Source organism: Vombatus ursinus, unplaced genomic scaffold (assembly GCF_900497805.2).
Source record: "Vombatus ursinus unplaced genomic scaffold, bare-nosed wombat genome assembly UNPS02000580.1, whole genome shotgun sequence".
Classification (NCBI taxonomy): Eukaryota; Metazoa; Chordata; class Mammalia; order Diprotodontia; family Vombatidae; genus Vombatus; species Vombatus ursinus.
This window is the reverse complement of record NW_020940358.1, coordinates 27,414,692-27,441,692: the sequence shown is the minus strand read 5'-3', so window position 1 is coordinate 27,441,692 and position 27,001 is coordinate 27,414,692. Positions and strand designations below refer to the sequence as shown.

The 27,001-nt window shown below is 42.7% G+C and overlaps 1 protein-coding gene across 5 annotated transcripts; it reads right to left on the bottom strand.

Moving 5' to 3' along the window:
* GDAP1L1 (ganglioside induced differentiation associated protein 1 like 1) lies at positions 1-21,525 on the bottom strand. Of its 5 annotated transcripts, none has more exons than XM_027853030.1 (7): positions 21,346-21,525; positions 20,347-20,355; positions 15,767-15,959; positions 14,946-15,119; positions 11,451-11,548; positions 8,177-8,291; positions 1-344 (listed from the first exon to the last, which is right to left on the bottom strand). In XM_027853030.1, exons 1-7 carry the CDS (start codon positions 21,523-21,525, stop codon positions 1-3), a joined length of 1,113 nt encoding a protein of 370 aa, XP_027708831.1. The 5 variants fall into 5 exon arrangements, with proteins under 5 accessions (XP_027708831.1, XP_027708823.1, XP_027708815.1 ...); XM_027853022.1 differs by lacking the exon at positions 20,347-20,355 and adding an exon at positions 17,965-17,967 and having other exon boundaries at positions 15,767-16,032; positions 21,346-21,458; XM_027853014.1 differs by lacking the exon at positions 20,347-20,355.
* Positions 21,526-27,001: the final 5,476 nt, after the last annotated feature.

Genomic DNA, 27,001 nt, shown 5'->3' with positions numbered 1-27,001 from the left:
CTAGATGTATTTTTTCTTGAGGTACCAGTAAGCAAAGTATCCCATCCCTCCCAGGGAGCCCATAAGGAAGGATGCTCCAAAGAAGGATGGTGGCTTCCGCTTAACCAGCCGGAATGCATTGGGGATGACAGCAGAAAGTAGTGTGGTATGTATGTCCCCGAGGACTTTCCGGAAGGCAAAGCGTCTCTGGACCCTCTCAAAGAATGACTGCAGGTTGGGCCGGCTACCATCTTCCCAGTATTTTTTTGACAGTCCCAAGAATTTGAGGCGGTGTAAGGTGGCCCCGAGGAGGACATCAGCCAGTGTGAAGACACAGCCACAAAGCCACAGCTCACATTTCTGCCCTGTGGAGTAGAAGGAGCAAGATGGGGTAAAAACCAAACCAAACCAAACCAAACTCATACTTTCCTGGTCATCAAAATAGCCTCGCTTAGTGGTGATATGGTTCTCCCAGAGTCTCAGCCTCAAAACTTGAATGATTCCTTTGATTCCTAGAACATTCTTACTTATGACACTCCTTGCTCAGAACCCTTCAGTGGCTTCCCATTTTCTAGTCCAGATCCCTTAATCTGGCATTCAAGGTACCTGACTACCTGCCCAAACATTGACATCTATTACTACCCTATAGACCTCCATCATGCCAGTCAAGCCAGTCTTCTCTTTGCTCCTTAAATACAGTATGTGCATTCCGAGGCTTTGCTTTAACTATGGTCCCACTTCACTTGTCTAATCCTTACCTGTTATTCGAGGCTCAATTAATTTTATAATTCTTCCAGAAAACTTTCCCTAACTGCTCCACCCCCTTGTCATCACTTTGTCCTTTGAACTCCTAGGACTGGAAGTATGATGTGATGGAGAGAGCAGTGGAATCAGGACCTCTGGGTTTGAATCTCAGCTCCTATGCTGCCTACCTCTGTGACCTTGGAAAAATCATGTAACTTCTTTTGTGACCTCAATTTCTCATCTATAAAATAAGACAGTTGGACTATATGACCAGTTCTAAATCCAATGATCCTACTGTTATCTAGACCACTTGTTTGGCACTAATAATAATAGTAATTATAATAATAGCTAACATGTATATAGTCCCTACTATGGGCAGCTAGGTGGCACAGTGGATAGAGCACCTGCCTGAAATCAGGAGTACCTAAGTTCAAATATGGTCCCAGACACTTCCTAGTTGTGTAAAACTGGGCAAGTCAGTAAACCTCTGTTTGCCTCAGTTTCCTCATTTGTAAAAGTGGGGGTGATAATAATAGCACCTACCTTCCAGCATTGTTGTGAGGATCAGATGAGATAATATTTGTAAAGTGCTTAATACAGGGCCTGGCACATAGTAGGTGCTATATAAATGCTAGTTATTATTGTTGTTGTTGTGATGATGACGATGACAACAACGATGACAATGATGACGATGGCTGACCGAGTACTGGGATGCAAGCTGCAGGAATTGAACTTCAATGGGGACAGCGGAGCCAAAATGGTCCAAGGGCATCAGGTATTGAACAGAAGCCAAATTGAACCATCCTGGGGAGCTGCTCTGGACTGGATCTTCCCTTGTCTCTCATGGATGCTTCTTGTGGAGAGACAAATAAACTCGATAACCTATCCCTGCATCTTGCCTTAGAACCCTGTCGTTTTCTTCTCGTCACTACAAGTTTCTGAAAATTCCATTAAGAGAACTTGACTTTGGTTGCCATAGAAGAGATAGATTGTTCCACAGGGAGTCCTTAGGATATCCCAGGAATGTTATTCCAGTGACTTTGCCAGGAACCCCATTGAGGAAAAAGCCTTGGTGATAGAATGAGAAAGTGTAGTGGAAACATCTCTGGACTTGGAGGCAGAGGATCTAGGTTCAAATTCTGGTTGTGCAACTAACTATCTGTAGCTGTGTGATCTTTGGCAAGTCACTTATCTCTTTGGGTTTCTTTTTCTTCCTCTTTGAAATGAGGGAGGTGAACTACTGGATAGTGGTCTCTAAAGTGTGAAACAGGGAATGACCCTAAGGGATGTGATCAACTAATCAGAGGATGGTTCTCACCTTCCCTATTTCTGTCAAGGGTACCACTGTCCTTCTAATCACCCAAGTTCAAAATCTCAGCATTATCCTTGACTCCTTACTTTCCCCCCACCCCACATTTCCAATCAGTTGTCAAACCTCATCATTTCTACCTCCACAACATCTCTTCCATTTGTCCTCAATTCGAATTCAGGCTATCATCACCTCTCAGACAATTACAATAATTTTTAAATAAGTGAACACATATATTAGGGGTGTGTGTGTGCTCAATTCTTTATCTATTGTTTATACTGATGGGGCATATGATCAGAAACATTTTGGAGACAACAGAACTAAATGATCTCTAAGGACATTCTAGCACCAACATTCTAATGAGTTTCCTTGCTGTTCATCCATGCATTTATTCAATAAATATTTATCAAGCATTTACTGTGTGCAGGGCACCATGTTGTGCATTGGGTAGAAAACAGTTTAGATAATACGAAATCCCTTAGAGTCTCATAGAGTATAGCTGTAACATACAATAGTACATAAGTGCATTTACAAACTTTGTGAGGTCTGAGGGAGGTCATTATGGGATTGTGTATTTGACTGGAGAAGGAAGGTTGGGTAGGAATTTTGCATTTGAAAAGAATGAGGGAGAGCTTTGCAGGCCCAGTGAAACTGTGAGCAAAAACACAGAGGGCCTATGGTGTGTTCAGGAGACAGGGAGTAGACCAATTTAATCAGGACAGAATGAGTGGAAGACATTTATGAGACAAGACTGGAAAAGTTGCATAGTTCCAGATTGTTTAGAAGCTTAAACAATAGGTAGAAGCCTTTGAACATCACTTAGGAGACAATAGGGAACCACTGAAAATTATTGAGCAGAGGAGTGACATGACCAGGTATAAGAAAGAGAATTATAGCAGTGGACTGGAGAGGAGACTTTGGAGGTAGGAATGCCTGTTAGGAGGCAGTTATAGTAGTCCAATAGTATACCATACTATAGTAGTTTAGTAGTCCAGGAAGGTGGTAATCTGGGTGGGTTTTAGGGTATAGGCATTGGGCATTGAGAGGAGGAGATGGGTGCAAAAAATGTTGAAGAGGTAGAATCTGTAGATGTTGGTAAATGGAGAGGTAAAGGATAGGGAAGATAACCCCAATATTTTAGTCATGGCCAACAAGTGCCAAGGAGATGTATGACAGAAAGAGGTCTTACACGTGCCAAAATATGCACAGCAGCACTTCTGTGCTAGTGCAAGAACTGGAAGCAAAAGTATATCCCCATTGATCATGAAGTGGCTAAAAATCATGGTAGTAGGATGAATGAATGAATAAATGAAAAAGCAATCATTAAGTGCTTACCATGTGCAAGGCACTGTGCTAACTTCAGGAAATACAAATAGAAAACCAAGATAGTGCTTGTTCTCAAGAATCATAGGGCCATAGATTTAGAGCTAGAAGGTCATCTAGTCCAACCCCTTTGTTTTATAGATGAGGAAACCGAGGTGTAAGATCACACAGGTGGTAAATATCAGAGTTAGGATTTGAACTCAAGCCTCTTTGGTGTCTGGCTGCCACTATATTAGGCTACCTTTGAAACATTCATAGTCTAACAGGAGAGACAACACATATATGAGATTTCAGCTGATTATTATTATTATAATCATAACTGGACTGTACAAAATAACAGATATAAAAAAGTCAGGGAAGCATAGGAAAACATGTATGAATTGATAGAGTAGAGTTAGCAGAACCAGAAAAAGAATATGTACAATGACTGCAAGAATGTAGATGGAAAGAAGAAAAAACCTGAAATAGAATGCTGGGTAGGTATAATGACCAAACTTGCCCAGAGAAGAGAGTTAAGAAAATATGCATTTCTCCCATCTTTTAAGAGATGGGGGAACTATGGATGTGTAATATTCCACATACTGTCAGACATAGTTGATATATTGGTTAGTTTTCTTAAGCTGTGGTTTTGTTTTCTTTTTTTGAATGATTAAAAATGAAAAGCACACAGAGAATAATGATAGGAACATGGTGGGTGTGGACAGGCTGCAATATAAAACCAATGGGGAATTTTAAAGAACAGAAGCAAAAGGTGTGAAGGAAGTGTATGTCAGTAAGAGAAAATGGACTGACCATGTGTGAAGGGCAAGGAATGAAAAGTGGGACTCCAGAGTGTATCATTGGAGTCCTTGTGGTGTCATGAGGAATTGAGGAAGGTTTCCAGCATATTGGGTAGACTCCGGGTGGTGAACTTACAGGAAGACATGTTCAAGAATTGCACAGGATAGGAAAGCATGGATGGGTTATGATCTGGTTCATTGGTAGGAACACCCAAATCGGTAACAAAAGACTTATTTAAATATTTTGAGTAAGATATTTGTAACAAAAGATAGGGATTACAGAGTAGGGGAATGGATAAAATTGGAAATTAAGGTGATGTGAAAGAAAAAAATATCAATTAAAATGAGAAAAAAATAGAAAAGAAAAAAAAAAGATAGTACTGGGTCTCTGAGAGAATCTAGTAGGAGAGGGTATTCATTCCCTGTGTCAAAAGATACAGAGAGGTCAAAAAAGATGGTGGCTGAAAACAGGTCATTGAAAATGATAAATATCACCTGTGATCTTTAGTAGAGTAGTTTCATTAGAGTAGAAATCAGATGACATCAATTTGAGGTTGAATGACAAAGCAGAAAGAATACTGGATTTAGAGTTAAAAGGCTGACTTTGACACTTATTTATTCTGTGACCATGGATAGGTCACTTCCCCTCACTAATTGTCCTAATCTGTAATCTGTTCCCTAATCTGTAAAATGGGGTTAATGGTATTTATATAATTTGTCTTATAGGGTTGGTGGGAAAGTGTTTTATAAGACTTAAGGTGCCAGAGAATCTTGAGTTGTTATCAACAGGTACAGATATATTTTCCAAAAAGTTTAGCAGTAAAGGAAAGGAGAGGGATAGGATGGTAGAAAGATGGGGCAGCAGGGTCAAGGGAAGGCTTTTTTAATTTTTCAGGACTGGGGAGATCTGAACATGTTGGTTGATAGGTGAGAAGGAGACATTGAGAGGAAGAGATTGAAGATGCGCGAGAAGAAGAAGACTGCTGTAGCAAGGTCCAGGAAGTGGTAGGAGAGAATATGCCCAGGGAGAAGAATCAGCAGCCTTAGTGAGACCTAGGACTATCTCCTCTTCTTTGATGACAGAGAAGGCAGCAAGGGTGGGTGATGAACCTGAGAAGTTTTGAGTAAAGGAAGAAGAGGGTGGTTGAGAGAACTTATATCAGATGGCCTCAGTGATATTCTGGGCTATCTGCTGTAGGAATGGGATGGGAGAAGAATTTGAAAGAGAAGAGAAGATAGAATTTGGAACAGATGCTATGGGAATAAGATAGAGTCAAGGAGGGGAGAGTAGAATTGTTGGGCAGAAACAAGAGCCAGGCTGAAATTATGCAGCATGAATTTGGAGCGAGGGAAGTCAGCTTGGTTTTGTGATTTTCTCTACTAATACCCTGCAGTGCTGAAGCAGGAGCAGAGAGATTGGATTGTGAGGGTTACCCAGGAACAAGGATTTACAGTCAATGCCTTCCAGCTACTATAGAGCAGTCTCTCCCTTGTATTTAAAAAGCTCTGACCTCTTACACCCCGGTCCAGGATCTCACTGCCCTATTAATTAAGACAATTTTTTCCCTTACATATAATGGAAATCCCTTCTCCTTATGCTGAGAACCCATTTTCAGAGTGTCAATGACCATGGATAGCAGCTATTCTTCATCTTCCCTGTGAGAAGCCTTCATTCTACTGAACAGTGAACCTTGGTTGACAGCCAGCCTGGGGTAGGTGCCTGTGCCTAGTCAATCAGTGTCTTCGAAATAGCTACTGGAGAGAATGAAGGGAGAGAAGGATGAGGAAGAAGACAAGAGGGCCCTCAACAGCTGGACCTGCCCAGTCTCTCTCAGAAAGACAACTAGATGTCAGTCCTTGGTTCTTGATCTGCACTGTTATCGTCATATCTGTTATATGGCTGAGAAGAATTTGCATCATCTTCCCCCATCTCCTCTTGGAGATGTGTACTCCATTACTACTGGATTAGAAGATTAGAATCCTATATTGTAGCCTCTGTTTATTGTGTCACCTTGGGTTTCTCATCCTTACCAAGTCCCAGTTCTTCTCCTCTCTTCATTACCCTTACCAAGCCCTAATTATTCTATCCTCTTGCCCACTTTACACCCACCTTACATCTGTAAAATGAAACAGAACAGGCAATTAATGTGATAGAAGAAATCATTGGGGGGAGGTCTAAGAATTGTAGGATCACAGATCTAAAGCTCGAAGGCACCTCATAGGCCATAGTCTAACCCCCTTGTTTTACAGATGAAGAAACCGAGGCCCTGAAAGATGAGTCAACCAGTAAACATTTATTAAGTGCCTACTGTGTGCTAGGCACTGTGTTAAGTGTTAGGGATACAAAAAGAGGCAAAAGACAATCCCTGCCTTCAAGAAGCTCACAATACAATGGGGGAGACAACAAACAAATATATACAAACAAGCTATATACAGGATAAATAGGGAATAATTAAGAGAGGGGAGGCACTGGAATTAAGAGAGGTTGGGGAAGGCTTCTTGCAGGTGATGGAATTTTAGTTGGGACTTAAAAGAAGCCAAGGAAGCCAGTAGGTGGAGCTGAGGAGGGAGAGCATTTCAGGCATGGGGGACAGCCAGAGAAAAAGCCCAGAGCCAAGAGATGGAATGTATTGTTCATGGAATAGCCAGGAGGCCAGTGTTACAGTATGTGCTGGGGAGTAAAGTGTAAGAAGACTGGAATGCTATGAGGGGGCTAGGTCATGAAGAGCTTTGAATATCAAATGGTATTTTTGTAATTTGATCCTGGAAGTGATAGGAAGCCACTGGAGTTTATTGAATAGGTGCATAACATGATTGGACCAACATTTTAGCAAAATCACCTTAGTGCCAGAATGGAGGATGGATTGGAATGGGGAGAGACTTGAGGCAGGCACACCCACTGGTAGGTTATTACAGTAATCCAGGCTTGAAGTGATGAGGGCCTGTACCAGGGTGTTGGCAATATTAGAAGGGAGAAGCATGTTTGAGAGATGTTACAAATGTGAATTTGTCAGGTTGTAGCAACAGATTGGATATGGGGAGTAGGGAGAGAGACAATGAGAAGTTGATAATACATAGGTTTCCAGCGTGGGGGACTGGGAGGATGGTGTTGCCCTTGACAATAATAGAGAAGGGTTTACAGGAAAAAATAATGAATTTGGACATGTTGAGTTTAAAATGTCTACTGGACATCCAGTTTGAGATGAAGTAACTTGCTCATGGTCACACAAGTAGTGCCAGAGGTAAAATTTGAACCCAATTCCTTTGACTCTAGAGTTAGTGCTCTTTCCTTTATACTTAGTATTCTGTCAAGGGTTCAGGGAGGAGATAGAACCATGTTTGAGCTTGAAGAATAGGTGCACTTTGAAAAGGAGGGAGGAAAATATCTTAGGTTAGGAAACATCGTAATCCCAGGCATGGAGGTGGGAATAAGCCTGGTTTGTGTGAGGAACAATGAAAATATAGGCTTGGATGAAGGGGAGGGCTTATTCAGAGTTGGGCCAGTTTTCAGAGGACTGCAAAGGCCAGCTCTGACATTCTATGTTCTAATATTCCTCTCAGGTTTGACATTTTATGTTTTGTATTCTACCTCCAATGTTCTTTATTCTAGGTTCTAGTGTGTCTTCCAGGTTTGACACTATGTTATAAGAAACCTTCCAACTCTAGTATCTTTGGAAGTCTAAAATACCACTTTCTATGTTCTAAGGTCTCTTTCAACCAGATAGAAGAATTCAGACTTGTGGTAGCAAATAGATGAGCCTTTATAGGGTGTTGATCAGGGGGATGAAAGATGAAAGAACTGTCTTAGAAAGACGCTTTGGAAGACCACACAGGATAGATGGAGAGAGTGGCAGGAGGCCAAGGTTTTCTGTGCTTTGAGAACCTTAGTGGAAAGGACTTAATGTATTTTGAAGAAAAACATACCCAGATAGACCTGAGCTGAGGGGAGTTCTGCTCCTGTTTTCTGTGGGTTTTAAGAAATCACCACTGTTTCTTTTCTATTTCCCCACCCCAACCCCATTTCCACATACCCTGCACTTACCCTCATATTCTAGCTTCCTCTTCTCCAGCTCAGCTTCAATTTGGTCCAGTACCATGGCCAGTTCCCCCAGGATTTTCTTCAGGTAGTTGACGTTGTCATGTTCCAGGATCTTGGCCTGAGGAGAACCAGAGCTAAATTGAAAGATGTGAACCAGGGAGGCCCCAAGGCCCTAAGCTTCTCCATTCCTTATCTACTTCAAAAGCCCACTCCACCTGTTCTTATCTGGATTTGACAGGGTGGGGACAATAGGAGCTAAGAAAGTAGTATATAATAGTGGAAAGAGACTTGGACTGAAAGTCAGAAAACCTGAGCTTCAGGTCCAGTACTGCTTCTTACTAGCTATGTAACCTTGGGTAAAGCCCTTCCCCACTTTGGTCTCAGTTTTCCATCTGAAAAATGAGAGAGTTGGATTGGATAATCTTTAAATGTACAGCCAAAGAGATAGAGCATTGCAACTAGAGTCAGGGAGACATGATGAGTTCATTCACATCCAACCTCCGACACTTTCTAGCTGTGTGACTCTGGGAAAGTCCCTTAATCTCTGTCTCCCTAAGTTTCCTCATTGGGGATAATAATAGCGTTTACCTCCCAGGGATTTTGTGAGGATTAAATGGAATATTGTAAAGTACTTTGAAAACTCTATATAAATGCTAGTTATTGTGATTATTATTCCAATTTTGTTATCCTATGTCCTGTAATTTAAGGTCCTATTTGGTTAGCAATGACAACAACAACAACAATAATAGCAGCTAACATTTATGTAGTGTTTACTCTGTATCAGGCACTATGCTAAGCACTTTACAATTATTATCTCATTTGATCCTCACAACAACCCTGGGAGATAGGTGATGTTATTTTATTCATTTTACATATGAGGAAACTGAGATAAATAGAGGTAAAGTAACATGCCAAGGGTCACACAGCCAGTTAGTGTCTGAAGCCAAATTTGAACTCAAGCTCCAGGCCCAGCACTCTATCTACTGTGCCACCAGTTCTAATATTCTGTGTCCTAAGGTTCCTTCCAGCTGTAACGTTCTGTGTTCCAGATTTCTTCTTGTGCTGGCATCCTGTTTGATGTTCTTAGGTCCCTTCTAGCTTTAACATTCTCTAGTTCTCTGCTGCTTTGGTATATCTGTCCTATCCACTATTGATTTATTATGTTATTAGTATGTACCCAGTGTAGCACTAGTCATTAGGTGCTGGGGTCAGAATAAAAGGAGAAGACAAAACCTAAGAAAATTGTATAGTCTAGTCAGGAAGGTAAGATGAATATGCATGAAATTATTAGAGAACACATGTATTTTTTCTTCTCAAACTAAGTTATAAGCTCCTGATGCCAAGGATTATATAATTCATTTCTTCTGTTTTCACCTCAGAACATAACTCAGCATCAATAAGAAATTATTAGGTAATGCACGAATCAGCGAGTGAGTGAATGAATGGACTGGTACCAGGAGACTGAAGTGAGGAATAAGAGCCAGAATCTCCTTTGAGGAAAGCTCTGTCTGATTCTGCTCAAAGTGGACCTTGGGAGGTGCCATGATGATAATGTGTTGCCCATAGGATCATAGACTTAGAACGAGGAGGAACCCTAGAAGCCACAAATTCCCTTCATTTTACAGATAAAACAACTGAGATCTAGGGAGGTTAAGTCATTTGCCTAGAGTCACACAACTAGTGTCTGAGGTGAGATTTGAATTCAGGTCTCTCTAATTCCAAGTCCAATGACCATTTCATCATGTGGTCCATACTCACTTCAGTACCTCAATGATTTTGTAATTGCTCCCTCAACAGACACAGATGATAACCTGACCATGCTGCAGGAGACAGTTAATTTGGCCAAAAACATTCACCTGGTGGCCAGCCTTCTGCTTATGAGCCTCTCTATACTATCTAGTCCTTGGGTGACAGACACAAAGTCCATCACTTGCCCATACGTAAGGCTTTTCCGCACTGGGAGGAGTAGTATTTGCATATCTCTACCATAGCCTTCAAAAACTGAGGATCACTTCCACACCATGGTGAGGCAAACAGTAACCACAACTAGCATTTTAAGGCTTTCAAAGCACTTTATAAGTGTTATCTTTTTCTGGGACTTAGCTTCCTCATCTACAAAATGGGGTTGGACTAATTGATCTCTAAGGTACATTCCAACTTTATGATCATATGTCTTATGTATGTAATTTTTAAGAGAGAATTTTCATTTAGTCATCTCTGCATATTTGAAGGAAGGGCTTGCAAATCAGGGAAGAAAGACAGTTAAATCCTTTCAGAATGGCAGAACTTAATCTTTTAAAAATAGAAAAGGGAAGGTATCTTTTCATGTTACAAGGATATTGCTTGGGTTAAACTCTAGGGGTGGAGATGGTGGAGGGATGCTTAATTCTGAAATACAGAACTTATCAAAACATAATGTGAAAACAGGAAGCTTTAATGTTATGGTGAATACAGATTGATATTTTTCAACTAGCAAACTTGTGCTCTCTTCTTTTACTCATTAAAAATAAAAGCCCATACTAATTTAAAAAAATGTTATCTTTTTTATCCTCACAGCAGCCTTGGAAGGTAGGGGCTGTTATCTTCATCTTACAGATGAGACAGGCAGAGGTAAAATGACCTACCCAGGGTCACATAGCTAATCATCCGAAACTGGATTTGAACTCAGGTCTCCCTGACTCCAGGTCCAAAACTCTATCCACTGTACCACCTGGCTGCCTCTAATAAATCCTGATGAAGATTTTAAGAAAGTTTACTTCCCATACTTCCCCAGAGCCTCTTCCATACTTTGATGATGAGATACACACCCTCAAGTGGCTCATTATCTTCAAAATCATAGATTCCTAGAATGTTGTGACTAGAAGGAATCTTAGAATATAGAATTTGAGAGCTAGAAGAGACCTTAGAACATAGAATATTAGAACCGGAAGGAAGCTTAGAGATCACTGTAGAATCCCCCAGTTCTACTAAGGAGAAAACAGACCCAGAGCAAACAAGTCATTCGTCTAAGGTCACACAACTTTTTATTCCCAGAACCGCTGTGTCTGCTTACCATCCTGACTGCCCCTTCCCCGACAATATAGCCAGTGGTTTTATTTGGAGGGCGTTGGATTCATTCGAGTCACTGGTCATCTCAGAATCTTCCTGGCCCAGATATTTCTTTTCCTCTAAGGACATGGTGGGATTATGTGTGAGTGTGTGTGTCTGTGTGCGTGTGCTTGGGTGTGTGTATGCGTGCACAGGTGCTGGGCAGGGGCCAGGGCTTTAAGCAGCTCACCATGAGTTTCTTCTGTTTGGAAAGGTAGGGCTCTGACAGTTGAGGCTCCTCTTCATGGTCCAATTTCATTAGGTCAGTGCTGGCATTGGCCAAGTGTCCTAGGAAAAGAAGGCAAGGCCGATCCTGTCCCCTCACTCCCTCCCGCATCCCCCATACAGGTAATACTACTAACTCATGTTTTTGGTATAATTTCAAGGGTTAAAAAAGAGATTATGCCACATTATCCCTGTGAAGCAAGTAGCACAGGTATTATTGTTCCCGTTTTACAGAAGAGGAAATGGAGGCACGCAGAGAGAAAGTGATGTAAGCGAAAGAATTGGGGATATTTAACCTGGAGAAGACTCAGAAGGAATACAACTGCTGTCTTCAAGTATTTGAAGGCCTGGCAGGGAAGAGGGAATAGGATTGTTCTTTGTCCTAAGGGGAAGACATAGAGGGAAGTAAAAAAGAGGCAGGTTTGGGACTCCATGTAAGGAAAAGCTGAGAGCTGTCTGGAAGTGTAATGGGCTGCCTTAGGAAGCAATGGCTTCCCAACTCTGGAGGACTCCAAGCAGAGGCTGGATGACTGCATGTTGGGGATGTCGTGGAAGGGATTCTTGCCCAGGTATTGGTTGGACTAGATGACCTCTAAAGTGCCTTCCAGCTCAGAGATTCTGTAATGCCATGGCTTGTCCAAGCTCACACAGGGATTTAATCTAGATGATCAGGAAATAGGTAGCATGGCAGGGACCCAGAGCTACTCTCTGAATGCTTTCCTTATTTTTTTTTTTCATTAGATCCTCATTGGGGATATAGTAATAATAGCTGATACTTATATAGCACGTACTGTGTGGCAGGCATGGTACTAAGTGCTTTATAATTATTATCTCATTTGATTCTCACAACAAACCTGGGAGGTAGAAGCTATTATTGTCTCCATTGTACATGTGAGGAAACTGAGACAAACAGAGGTTAAGTGATTTGCCCAGAGTCACACAGCCAGTAAGTGTCTGAGGCCAAATTTGAACTCAGGTCTTCCTGACTCCAGACCTGGCACTCTATTCACTGCACCACTTAGCTGCCCACTATGTCTACATAGAAGACACTTGCCTGTCTCCCCAGTCCTCCTAGATTCCCTGACTTGGAGTCAGGAAACCTAGCCAGCTGTGTGACTCTGGCAAGTCACTGGACCTCTCTGATCCTCAATTTCCTTGTGATGTGAGTACTTCCTTCACTGGTAGAGATTGCAGCCAGTGTAAAGTACTATATAAATATGAGTTATAATAGATAACAGGAGTAATAATCACAATAGAAATAAAGAACAAAATCCCTTCACATCCCAGAGACCATTGAAGATTCCAAAGAATTTCATACTAGAACTTTACTAATTAAGAGAAGATACAACAGAAAGCAGACTTGGGTTTGATCCTGTTCCCCACCCTTGCCCCCATACACAGATACGCAACTAACTTCTTTCCATTCCTCCTTCCAACCCAGAGAAGAACTCAGTGAGACATGTTGCTCCCATTTCTCAGTCACTGGAGGCGTAGATCATTAGAGGGGAAGGAGGGTGGGAGACTTTATGATCCAAAGAAACCTAAGAGATCAATTAGTCCAACTCCCTTACTTTCCTGAGGATAAAATGGAAGCCTAGCGTAAAGAAGCGGCTTCCTCAAGTAGGAAATGCCAGAGCTTGCGTTTGAACCCAGGCCCTCTGACTCAAGTCCAGGACTCTTTCCACTGTACCGTGGGCCTCAAAATTTCTTCCTAAAGAAGATGAGAGGCAGACATCAGGTGAAGTGATTATGTCAAATCTATCTCTTGAGCATCGTTCGTTTATACCTCATCCCCACGTAGCTTGTTGAGGTTTCCTTTGTTCTGCCTCTCTGCTGGTATTACCCCTCATTCTCTTGCCCCATGTTAGCTGAAGAAAGTCTTTCTCTCTGTCTTCACTCCCTTCCTTCTCTCTCCCTCCCTTCCTCACACAACCTCTCTCTTCTTCTTCTGACAGGACCAGAATAGGCAGAGCAGGAAGAGAGATTGGCTAACTGGGCTGCGAAGGAAGAGCAGGAAGAAGCAGGAGCCCGCATCATGAAGGGAGAGCAATTCTGGGGAAGGCAGATCAAAGGATATGTAGAGTGTATAGAGCCAGACCGTCTAGTCTAGGTCTCTCGTTTCCCATTTTACAGATGGGAAAACTGAGGCCCAGCAAGATTCGTGACTTGCTGAGCGTCATACCAGTAGTGAGTAGTTTGGCTGTTAGTTAAGCCCAGGTCTTTCCGGTCTGGTTCTCCAAGTCCCAGGGTATTACAGTGTGCTCCCAGTCTAGGGTAGGGTGGGAAAGAGTGATGAACACGTAAATGCGTAGCGTCTGAAGAGTACGAATTTAAGCCAGAGGAATCTCAAGGTGTATTGGCAAGGCAGTACCAACAAGAAGGGGAGACTCAGGAAGGAGGGGCGTTTTATGGGAACCCTTCAAATCAGAGCACTAGACAGCTAAGGGCCACTTGTTTGTTCCCAAGATCAAAGCCCTACTGCTCAGCAGTTAGGAGGGAGCCGGGGGCACTTGGCACATCAGGACCCCAATGTCTGGGATGTCCCTTGAGGGAGGGGGCTGTCCCACTTGTGCGGGTGCTGCTTCTGGGGAATGTCAGGGTTCCACCACCTTCTTAGCTTGGCCTCACCCCACCTAGCCTGCTGCAGGCTCTAGGGAGCACCTCCCCAGCTCCTGCTGCCTGGCTATGTTAAGCTTCGTCAATGTTTCATGAATGTTTGAAGGTCAAGAGCAGCATCTTCGCTTCACTCAGTCACTTGGGGCAGACACTGGCCTCCACTCAGGGCTACTCAGCATAGGTCTGGCACGAGAGGGAAAAGAAAGGAAAATCATGGGGGAGGAGGGCTCCCTTTGGGTCTGTCCAGTGATTGATTAGTGGTATCAAACTCCGTCAGGCACCTGGCACTTTTGGTCCCAAGGTGACTGATCAGCTTCCGTGGCCAAGGTGACTTGCCCTCTTTCTCAGCACCTGCCCTGCTGCTAGGGGTGGGGGTGGGGGTGGGGAATATGCCTGCTCTTGATTTCACATATTCCACCTGGATCTCTACAATTGACCCTGGTAAAAGCAGCAGCAGCTTGGGTGGAGGAGAGGGGGTGGGGAAGGAAATGGGGTTGTAAATGATGACTAGGGACAACACAGAGGGTCCGGTATTGATTTGGGGAGGACACAGAACCTGGAATTGGTGAAAACAGGCCAGAGGGCAGAGAGATGTTTTAAAAGTACAATAAAGGGAAGGAGGGAGAAAGGGTCAGGGATAGAGAAAGGGAAAAGAAACTGAAGGATTGGAAAATGAAAGAAGGGTAAAAAGATATGGAGAGAAATGTGTCAGCAGAGAAGAGGAGGGGAATCAGAGAAAGAGAGAGGTGAGTAGGAAGGGAGGAGAAACAACCAGATGGAAAGAATTGGTACTCAAACCCTGGCTCCTCCTGCTGGGTCAGGTTTGCCGGGGCTGGCCACTTACTGCGAATCTCAGCCGTGGCATACTTAGGGATCATGGAGTCAGTGGTGAGCTCAGGGTGAAGGATGCAACCGTGGGTGTAGGCGTCCATGGGGAGAGAATCCAGCAGCTCACGGTATTGCAGTACCCGGGCATGAAGCAGGCTTCCAGCCTCAGGTATCAACTGAGCCACATGTTCTGGGGATGGGGAAAGAGAAAAGAGGCAGGGCTAGTTAGGGTCCGCAAAGATGGGCATTTCAGAAGCCTTCCCCAGTCCCCAGTATTACAGACCCAGCGTGCATGCCTTAGGTTCATGGTCTCAGTCCTGGGTCTGGCCTTTTCTTCCCTTATGCAAAACACAGTCATCTGAAACACAATCACTTTGGAGAGAGCTGGACTCCTCAGGACTGTCTGAGAAGCTCTTAGAACTAAAGTCCTAGCATTTAGAGCTAGAAAGGTCAGAAAGCTAGAAAGAAATACCCTCCTTCAGGGGTTCTTGACCTTTTTTTGTGTCATAGACCTATTGGGCAGTCTGGTGAATCCTATGTACTCCTCAAAATAATGTTTTTAAATATATAAAATAAAATATATAGGATTACAAAAGAATATTGAAATATGTTATTAAATATATTATTAAAATATGTGTATTTTAAAATAAAGCTCACTGACCCCAGGTTAAGAATTCTTCTCTAACTCTTGCATTTTGCCCAATATAGAAACTGAGGCCCAGAGGGGAGAAATAACTTTTTCCATAGGTACATAGCTAGTACGTGGTGGAGACCTTGATGTTCCCCACACTCCTGTGCCTGCCCCCAGCCTTCAGGACTTTTCCCAGGTAACCATACCTCCGGTGAAAGTGCGTTCCACGTAATCAATGATCTGGTCGTAATCACTGATGATGTTGTCCCGGTGAATGATGACAGGCACCTCTTCACCCAGGTTCAGGCGCATGAACCATGGTTCCTTGGGCTCACTCAGAGGCAGACTGACATCCCGCTCATCACAGGGTAGCCCCTTCTCCGCAATCACCAGCCGTACCTGGGTGGGGGTTGGGGTGGAGGGGCTCAGAGGGGACAGGGGCATGGGAAGAGCCCAGACACACACGAGGAAACTCTGTTCAGGGGAGATGGGGGGCATGTGGGGAGGGAGATAACACACAGGGTATAATACTGGTTTCGGGGATGTGAGCTGGGAGTAACCTGGCAGGGACCTAGGTCCCTAAATACTGCTCATCCTCCTGAGGGTGGGCCCAATCAGCTACAAGGAGGGGTTCTCCACCATGTTCTTCTGGCTCAGAGCTATAGAACATTAGAGCTGGAAGGGACATTAGGACACAGAACAGAGACTATCAGAGCTGGGAGGAACCTTAGAGATCATCTGATTCAACTGTCTCATTTTACAGAGGAGGAAACAGAGGCCCAAAGCGCTAAGCCCAAGGCTGGATGCTCATTAATCAGAGCCTGAGCTCCTCCTGTTTCAAGCCAGGTAGGAGGAGACTTGTTCTGTCTGTAAGCCTGGATGTAAATGTCTGCCAGTGGCAACACTGTGGGACAGAGTGTGAACTCTGTGTGGGTGGAGATCTGCTTTTCTCTAAGTACACTTTCCTCTGTGCTTCCACTATACTTAGGCACCTGCATGTGATGTGGTGCATATCTGTGCACACTCTAAAGCATGACATAAATGTGAGCTGTGTGTGATGTGTGAGCTCCTGCACACCTATGACTCTGTGTTTCTGTGTACATAGTGGCCCAGAGGGCATAAGGTAGCCTGGCTCATCCTCCTTAGTACTTGGTGGTGAGGGCTGGAGAGTTGGGAGAAAAGCTTTAAGTTCCTCCTGAGTTCTGTCTTGGAATGTTATTCCATCCTTTCTAACTTGGCCCAGTCACTGTCTCTTCTTCCTCCCTGGTAGTCCTAGGAAAGCAGCACTTGGATTCCCCTTTGGAGGGCCACATCGGTAGATTTCCATTCCAAGGGAGGAGGGAACCCAAGCAATACCACACAGAGAGCAGGTACCATAATTGGTACAGATGGAAGTGTCCTAAACCAGGGGTCAAGAGTCCTGGATTCCATTCCTGGATCTCCCACTGACTCATTATGTGACCCTGGGCTATCCCCTCACTTTTCCTGGGTTTAAGCTTCCCCATATGTGAAATGGGATGGTTGGACTGGAGCTCTGACATTCTGTGCTTTATAATTTTTATAATAAAAGGGCCTGACATTTGTACGATATAGCAGTCATTCTACACTAATGACTTACTCCCTTTCAGGGCCATGGCCCTCATCACAAAATGAGGGAATAAGGCTAAATAGTCTCTAAGCTCACTCTCAATTCTAAAATCCTTTGCTTGTCACCTACATTAGACTTTTGGAAGTGAGGGAGACTGGGGGTGGGGAGGGAGAAGAAGGAACTACTGATGTTTTATTTAGGGAGAGTGACTTAGGGTAAATGTTGTTATGAATGTGAGGTTGCAGAAGTTACCAAGGAGAATCTCTTTTTTTTCTGAGTCGAGCCGTGGGCCAAGGAACTGGGAAGTCTAGCTGGGGGTGGGGAAGGGCCATCAGATTTATGTGCTTAGCTTTGCCATCTTTGTCATGTGGGGGCAGGGCCAGCCTTGAATAGAAGTTGGAGGGGCTCCTGGCAGGGATCCCTATCCCCAAATACCACCCCTACTGAAGTGGAAAGAGCCTTGGACTCCAAGTTAGAGGACCTATGTTATAGGACCAGCTCTGCCACTTACTACTTGCATGACCTTGGGTGAGTCACTTCATCTTTGGGAGCTTCAATTTCCCCAGCTCTAAAATGAGAGGATTGAATAAGATTATGGCTAAAGTCCCTTCCAGCTCTAAATTCCTCCATAACCTGACTCCTTCCTACCTTTCCAGTCTTCTTTCTCTGCATACCCCCAACCCCATCCCACATTCTCTGCTATCCAGCGACACTGGCCTCCCTGTGTTCTTTGTACTAGATGCTCCACGCGTTTTCTCTTGACTCCGTCTCTCAACTCCAGGGATTTTCATTTACTGTCTCTCTCTTGCCTAGAACACTCTCCTTCCTCATCTTTTCCTCCTAGCTTCCTTGGCTTCTTTAAAGTCCCTGCTAAAATCCTGCCTTTTGCTTTCCTCCATGGATTATCTCCAACTTAACCTGTTTATTCATAGATGTTTGTATGTTGTTCCCTTGCCTCCCGCCATTAGACCTTGAGCTCCTTGAGCTCAAGGTCTGTATTTTGCCTTTTTAAAAATATTCTCAAATGGTGCCTGTGCATAAAAGGAACTTAATAAATGCTTATTTAGAGACTGCTTTGAGTTCTAAAAATAACCCTAGCTCTAATTCAACTCAATGAGCATGTATTAAGCACTTACTGTGTGTGTAATGCACTGGGGATACAAACAATCCCATCCCTCATATTTTGTGTTTTGTATTCTGAGATCTTTTCCAGTTAAAACATTCTATGATTTCGTGACTATGTCTCCACTATTAGTGACTCATTACTTTGGCTTAAGCATGACTCTCTCCAGGATCCTCTGGCAAGCTGCAAATCCTTCCTACCCTTACCCTAGGGAGAGAATATTCATTCCCTGATTCTTTAGAGTGACTGAGTGTCTCATATTCTTTTTTTTTTTTTTTTTTGCTGAAGGAAGTGTCACTTGAAAGCACTGTGTTGGGGATCCAAAATGATAATATATCACACTTCTGTATCAGGGATTAGTATATACCTTAGTGTAGCATTCCTAAGGACCTTGAAGACTGCCCAGCCTTCTATTGGAAGTGAAAAAATAATGGTTAGAAAGCTTCAAACCTATGGCCTAATGGGATTAGAATGATCAGATTTTAGAGCTTGAAGGATCTTTAGAGAACATAAACTAATAATAAATAATAAAATAAAGAACTAAAGGTATTTAGTCAAACCTCCTTATCTTACAAATTAGGAAATGAGTCCCAGAGAGGCCCACTGATTTGTTCAAGGTCACACTAAGAGGCAGAGCCAGAATTTAAACTTAGGCCTCTGACTCCAAATCAAGTTCTCTTTCTGTAACATACCATAACTGCCTCCTCAAGTTTATGATGCTTTTAAATGGTGACAGTTCGTTCTGACATGAGACAGCCCAGGCATTGAAAAGGCAAGGGGAAAGGGAAATCCAAGGTAGGAGCTCTAATCACTGAGTGTTTATAGCTGAGGGTAGGGGTTAAGGTCAACCCAAGGGCTGATTAAAGTTAGAAAGTATCTGTAGGGACGCAAAGGCTTACAGAAAGCAAGGGCTCCTTAAGGAACTGGGAACCATAGGAACTGACACCTGTCAGAGTTCATTGTTTCCCATGTTCAAAGTCAGAGTTGAGAGGTCTTGGTTCCTCTCTCTGCTAAACCTCGTCAGTAGCCCTGACCATGGTGCTGAACATAAGGATTTTTTTTTTTTTTCACTCCCTCCCACTTCCCTTCCTAGCACTCTCCAGGGCTGATTGTGTTGGTGTTGTTTGGTTGTTTCAGTCCTGTCCAACTCTCTGTGACTCCATTTGGGGTTTTCTTGGCAAAGATACTGGAGTGAGGAGGATCTCAAGTCCCGCCTTCATTCCCTAGAACCACACTAAGTTATAGCCTCTCCCCAGCTCAGTCCCAACTCCTGGAGGAACATCTACCTAAAAGGACATGGAGAAGAAATAAGATATTATGGAAGGAGTAGCAGACTAGAGTCAAGAGACCTGGGTTCTAGTCTTGGCTCAACCACTAACCTGCTGTATGACCTTGGGCAAGTTAATTCCCCTTCCCAGTACTCTGATCTATAAAATTTAGAGGGTTTGTATGTATGAGGGGGAGAGTTGGGATCTCAAAGATCCTTACTACCTATGCAATTCTGGGTGAAAGTGGATGATATTCCTCTTTCCTCTGTCTCTCTGGCCATTCCTAGGGACTATAAATCCATAGTTCTGACCCCTGGATTTCACTCGGGAAGTTGGTGTCTTTGGAGATTATTTGCAGGGAAACTGTGAGTCCCAAAGGGTTAATGAATTAAGGTTAAGAGGTGTCCTGTACCTTTAAATCTGCCAGCCTAGCTCTGAAAGGACCCAGCAGGCCCCAGGAGCTGTGACCCGCTGAAGAGGGTGGGGAAAATGAGGGGAGGGAATTAACTCTTTCCTTCCCAGTATGAATACAGGCTGGGAGGGAAGAGAAGTAGTGTAGGGTAATGTAAAGGTACTGACTAATGCTCCAGATACTGAGAGCTTCTGGGCACAAGATAGTTCCTGTGGTTTCCCTGAGCAACCCCTATTCTGAAGCCAGGGAGCATCAAAGCACTAAGAATTGGAAGGAATTTTGGAATCAAACTCACTTACTTTACAGCTGAAAAAAAGAAAAACCTGAGGCTCAGGGATGAGGAGTGACTTGCCTAAGGTCACAGAGATAGTAAGTAGGAGAGCTGAGATTCTAACCTGCACTCTCTGACCCCAAATCTCATTCTTAAAAACAAAAACTATTTCATGCTACTTTCAGAACCCAGGCAACTTTGAATCTGTTGGTATGAGGGGTGAGTAGGTACAGGGAGGGCTGAGCCTGTGTGAGTAGGGAGGACAAGGATTCTGAGCAGGAGAAAGGTGGCTGAGTGAAGTCACTACCCCCCAAGACTGGAAGTAGTGAGACCTTGGTTCAAAAATTCTAGCTGTGTTACCAATTCATTACATGACCCTAGGGAAGTCATTGTACTAGGTCTTAGTTTCCTCATTTGTAAAGGGGTTGAACTAAATGGTTTCTGAGAGACCCTGTGGAATCAGAGTGCTTCAAAGCCACAGATACTTACTCCACTCATCCCACCCCCCCGCCCCATCCCCAGCTCTGTGGAAAAAGGTTGGAGCTAGCTCTGTTGGGCTGGGCTGGGTTGGGCTGCAGTGTCTGGGACAAAGGATGATAGGGTCTGATATATCAGGTCTGGAAAAATGGTAGTTCTTCCAGCTGAGTCCCTCAGAACCCCTTCCTTCCTCTCTTCCTTCTGACAGCAGCTTTCTTTGCTGTTTTCTTTGTCTACACTTGTCTGCTTGGCTCCATCCCCTCCCCTCCCCCCTCCATTCTTAGCTTCTCCTTGGGAACCAGAATATCCAGGCTGAAGGGATGAGCAGATCTTAGACACCGAGAGTTGGGTGGGTGAGTGGGTTGGGGACAGCTGCCTCCTCCACCCAGAACCCTCAACTGCAACTATAACCTGCCAAGAAAGCCAGGCTAGCTGCAGGCTGGGGCTGGAGCACCCGGGGGGAAACCCATGGTGTTGACTGTTCCTTGGGGATGCGGAGAGGGAAGCCTCGCCTACTCCAACACTCCTCCCCCCACCAAGCTCAGGTCCCGTACCATCCCAGGGCCCTTGAACCAGGAGGCTAGAATGCCCAGGCTTCTGGGTTCCCCACTCCCACTGCCCTCCAGAGCCTGCCTCCTGCATGTACCTTCTGGGAGCTGAAGGACTGAGTCCAGTGGTAGAGAACCAGGCTCTCCTTGGCCCACTGGGAGGGGTCAGCTGCCTCCTGGCCCTCCGAGGCCTCCGGAGCCTTCCCTGCATCACTCTCCAGTGCCGAAATGGGCCACCAGCTACACTTGGTGGGAGTCAGGTTGTTCGGAGTCGCCATGACAGGCTGAGCTCGGAAGGAAAGGGGGAAGGAGGCTTCCTAGTGGTGGCAGTAGCAGCAGCAGCAGCACTCACGGAGCATCACATGGCCTCTCCAAAGCTTCTGTTGTCACTGGGGCTCCAGGCTGGAATCTCATTACTCATCGGGGGGCTCCAGAGGGACTGACAGGGAGCCTTTGCCTGCCCCACCCGGGGTGGGGGGGGGTGAAGGCTGTGGCTATTGGGTCACTGCAGAATTCACCACCTTGCTCCAGTCCAAGCCCAGAGCTGGCCCTGGCAGTTCTGCAAGACACCTGAGAATCCCCACAGTGACTGGGAATTTGACTTATGATGGAGAGATCATCCCGCCCACTGGGGAAGGGACCTTCACCTCTTCCATCTAGGACATCGCTAGAGAGGCATAGCAGCCCTGGGCTTGAAGACCTGATTTAAGTCCTGGCTCTACAAATTACTTGCTATGTAACCTTGAGCACATTATTGAATATTTCTGAGCCTCAGCTTTCTCATCTGTAAAGTGGGACCTTTCTAGCACGAACATTCCATGTTCTGAGGGTCCTTTCACTTCTGATAGTCTGTCTTCTATGGTCCCTTTTGGTTTTTACATTCTATGATTCTGGAAGAGGGCCAGTCTGATGTACAGGTAGCATAAGAGGTTACTTGATGATTGGATTTGAGTGTCAACTGAAAACTATTTTTCATCCCCCCAAACTTCCTCTTACTGAGAGAGGCAGCAAGGTTCAGCAAGAGTACTGAAGTTGCAGTCAGAAGACCTGAATTTGATTCCCAACTGTGCCACTATTTGGGGGACTGTGGGCAAATCACCTTCTCTCCTCAATAAAATGAAGGATAATCACACACACTCTACTTGACTCTCAGGACTATATTTTTCTGTATGATAAGAATAGGGACTGGAGCTTTTGTTGGTATAGGAACTCTCGATTGAGGAATCTCATGCTATCATGCAAGTCTTAGACAGCTTCCTAAAGGACAAAGACATTAAGTGATTTGCCCAGGATCATATAGCCAGAATGTGTCAGTTAGGTTTAAATCCAGGTCTCTCTAGCTTCAAGACTAGTTCTTTATCCACTATGCCATGTGGCTTCTCATATTTTTTCGTGATTTAAAAAATGTTTTATTGATGCTCTTCTTTTTTATATCACCATCACTTTCCAATATTGCCACCCTCCCCATACCACCCTTCTTGGTACCACATAAATACAGCAAAGCAAAACAAATCATCACATTGGCTGTGTCTGAAAATGAATGCCTCCTATAATCAATCCATCACCTCTTTGCTGAGAGGCAGGAGACCTGCTTCACCATCAGCTATCTGAAGTCAGAATTAGATATTCATTGAGTTGAGTGCTGAAGTTGTAAAGCACTTTAGAAGGGCAACATATTCATATTGTCAGTCCATCCCACTCTCTGGCATTCTAGCATTTGAAAGTTATTTATTAGTTTGGTAACAAGATTTCATTTTAAACTCAAATCCTTCTGGGAGTGGCAATGTGTTTAATTCTCAGCCATTCACTGGTTAGTTTATCAACCTGGAATTTGAGGTCCCCCTTTCCAGCCTTATTTCACAATATTCCACTTGTGCTCTACATTCTAACCAAATGGACTGCTGACTACTAGGAGTAGTCCTCCGCCCTCTCCCCATCCAATTCATTGCCAAGATCTATTGATTTTATATTTGCAACATCTCTTGAAAATGGCTCCTTCTCTTTTCTAACACTGCTACCACTCACATGCAGGCCCTTATAACTTCATGCCTGGACTTTTGCAATAGCCTTCTGTTGACTCTGCTTGACCCAAGTCTCTCTGCACTTCAATCCATCCTCCACTATAGTGATTTTCCTAAAGCACAGAACTGATCATGTCACACACATACACCACTCCCTCCCTGCTCAATCCCCAATCCAACTCAATAAACTCCAACTGCTTCCTATTGCCTCTGGGATCAAATACAAGTAAGTCCTCTGTTTGACATTCAGAATCCTTCCTACCTTAGCCCTCTTTTACTTTTCCAGTCTTCTTTTTATTTTTTATTTATTTTTAACATTCACTTTAAAAAATTTTGAGTTCCACATTCTCTCCCTCTAGCCTTTCTCCTACCCATTAAGAAGGCAAGTAATAGGATATTAATTATACATGTGAAACAATGTAAAACATTTCCATATTAGTCACATTGCAAGAAAAAGCAAGAAAAATAAGTGAATAAAGTATACTTTGATTTGTACTCAGAGTTCATCAGTTCTCTCTTTGGAGGGGGATATAATTTTTCGTCATGAAATTGTCTTGGATGATTTTCTTGATCAGAGTAGCTGTCATTACAGTATTGCTGTTGCTGTGTACAATGTTCTCCTGGTTCTTCCCACTTTACTTTGCATCAATTCATATAAATCTTCCCAGATTTTTTCTGAAACCACCCCCTCATCATTTTTTTTTCTTCTTTTTTTTCAACATTCACTTTTATAAGATTTTGAGTTCCAAATTTTTTTCTCCCTCCCTGCCCTCCCCCCTTCCCAATATGACAAGCAATCTCATATAGTCTATACATTTACAATCATATTAAACATATTTCCACATTAGTCATGTTGTGAAAGAAGAGTCAGAACAGAAGGGGAAAACCATGAGAAAGAAAAAAAAAACAAAAAACAACCAAAAAGAAGAGAAAATAATATGCTTCGATCTGCATTCAGACTCCAGAGTTCTTTCTCTGATGTGGATAGCATTTTCCATGAGTCTTTTGGAATTGTGTTCGATCATTGTATTGATGAGAAGAGCTAAATCTATCAGAGCTGGTCATCACACAATGTTGCTGTCACTGTGTACAATATTCTCCTGGTTCTGCTTACTTCATATCAGTTCAGGTAGTCTTTCCAGGTTTTTCTGAAATCCACCTACTCATCATTTCTTATAGCACAAAAGTATTCCATCACAATCATATACCACAACTTGTTTAGCCATTCCCCAATTGATGGCCTCCCCTCAATGTCCAATTCTTTGGCACCACAAAAAGAGCTAATATAAATATTTTTGTGCATATAAATCCTTTTCCCTTTTCTTTGATCTCTTTGGGATACAGACCTAGCTAGCAGTGGGGTATTGCTAGGTCAAAGAGTATGCGCAGTTTTATAGTCCTTTGGGCACAGGTCCAAATTGTTCTCTACAGTGGTTGGACCAGTTCACAACTCCACCAATAGTGCATTAGTGTGCCTGTTTCCCCCCATCTTCTCTGGAATTTGTCATTTTCTTTTCTGACATGTTAGCCAATCTGATAGGTGTGAGGTGGTATCTCAGGGTTGTTTTTATCTAAACAATAATGATTTAGAACATTTTTAATGTGACTATTAATAGTTTTTGATTTCTTCTTCTGAATACTGCTTATTCAGATCCTTTCACCATTTATCAATTGGGGAATAGCTCATATTTTTTATAAATTTGGCTAAGTTCCCACATATTTGAAAAATGAGGTCTTTATCAGAGAAACTTGCTATAAAAATTTTTTCCCAGTTTCCTGCTTTTCTTTTAATTTTGGCAGTATTGGTTTTGTTTGTGAAAAAACTTTAATTTCATGTCATTAAAATTATTAATTTTACTTCCTATGATCTCTATATCTTGCTTGGTCATAAAACCTTCCTTTAGCCATAGATTTGACAGGTAAAATTTTCATGATTCCCTAATTTACTTCTGATACCACACTTTATGTCTAAATCATTTAACCATTTTGACCTTATTTTAGTATACAGTATGAGATGTTGGTCTATGCCTTGTTTCTGCCAAACTGCCTTCCAGTATTCCCAGCAATTTTTGTCAAATGGTGAGTTCTTGCCTCCAAAGCTTGGATGATTGGGTTTATCAAACACTAGATTATTATGGTTATTTACTAACATGTATTGTGTCTTTATCTGTTTCACTTATCCATCACTCTATTTCTTAGCCAGTACCAGATTGTTTTGCTGATTACCACTTTGTAATATAGTTTGAAATCTGATACTGCTGGGTTGCCTTCCTTTACATTTTTTCCCATTGATTCCATCAGTATTCTTGACCTTTTGTTGTTCCAGATGAATTTTATTATTTTTTCCTAGCTCAATAAAATAATTCTTTGGTAACTTGATTTGTATGGCACTGAATAAGTAAATTAATTTAGATAGAATTGTTATTTTTAGCATATTGACTCAGCCTATCCATGAACAATTAATATTTCTCTAATTGTTTAAATCTATCTTTATTTGTGTTAAAAGTGTTTTGCAAATGTGTTCTTATAGTCTCTGGGTTTATCTTGACAGAGAGACTCCCAAGTATTTTATATTGTGTGCAGTAATTTTGAATAGAATTTCACTTTCTCTTTTTTTCCTGCAGGGTTTTGTTGGTAATATATAGAATTGCTGATGATTTATGTGGGTTTATTTTGTATCCTGCAACTTTGCTAAAGTTGTTAATTGTTTCAACTAGTTTTTTTAGTTGATTGTCTAGGGTTCTCTAAGTATAACACCATATTATTTGCAAATAGTGATAGTTTTGTTTCCTCCTTGCCCTTTCTTATTTCTTCACTTTCTTTTTCTCATCTCATTGTTATAGCTAGTCTTCTAGTACAATACTAAACAATAGTGGTGATAATGGAAATCCTTGCTTCACCATGATCTTATTGAAAGGGCTTCTAGTCCATCCCCATTAGAGATAATGGTTGCTTATGATTGTAGATAGATGCTATTTATCATTTTAAGAAAGGCTCCACTTATTCCTATGCTTTTTAGTGTTTTTTTTTATAAGAATGGGTGCTGTATTTTGTCAAATGCTTTTTCTGCATCTATTGAAATAATCATGTAATTTTTGTTGTTTTTGTTACTTATATGGTTAATTATGCTTATAGTTTTCCTAATACTGAACGAACCCTGCATTGCTAGTATGAATACCACCTGGTCATATTGTATGATTTTTGTGATATATTCCTATAACCTCCTTGCTAGAATTTTATTTAAAATTTTGCATCAAATTCTCTATGGAAATTGGCCTATAATTTTCTTTCTCTGTTTTTGTTTTTCCTGGTTTCAGTATCAAAACCATATTTGGGTCATGAAAGGAATTTGCTAGGATCCCTTCTTTACCTATTTTTAAAAAAATAGTTTATATGGTATTGGAATTAATTACTCCTTAAATATTTGATAGAGTTTACTTGTAAACCCATCTGGTCCTGCAGATTTTTTTTCTTTTTTTTTATTAAAAAATTTGTTTATTTTTAGTTTTCAACATTTACTTCTACAAGATTTTGAGTTCCAAATTTTCACCCCATCTTGCCCCTCCCCCCACCCCAAGATGGCATGCATTCTGAATACCCCTTCCCCTAGCCTGCTTTCCCTGCTATCTCTTCCCTCCTTCCCCTTCTATTTTCCTGTAGGGCAGGATAGATTTCTGTACCCCATTTCCTATATTTCTTATTTCCCAGTTGCATGTGAAAACATTTTTTTTAA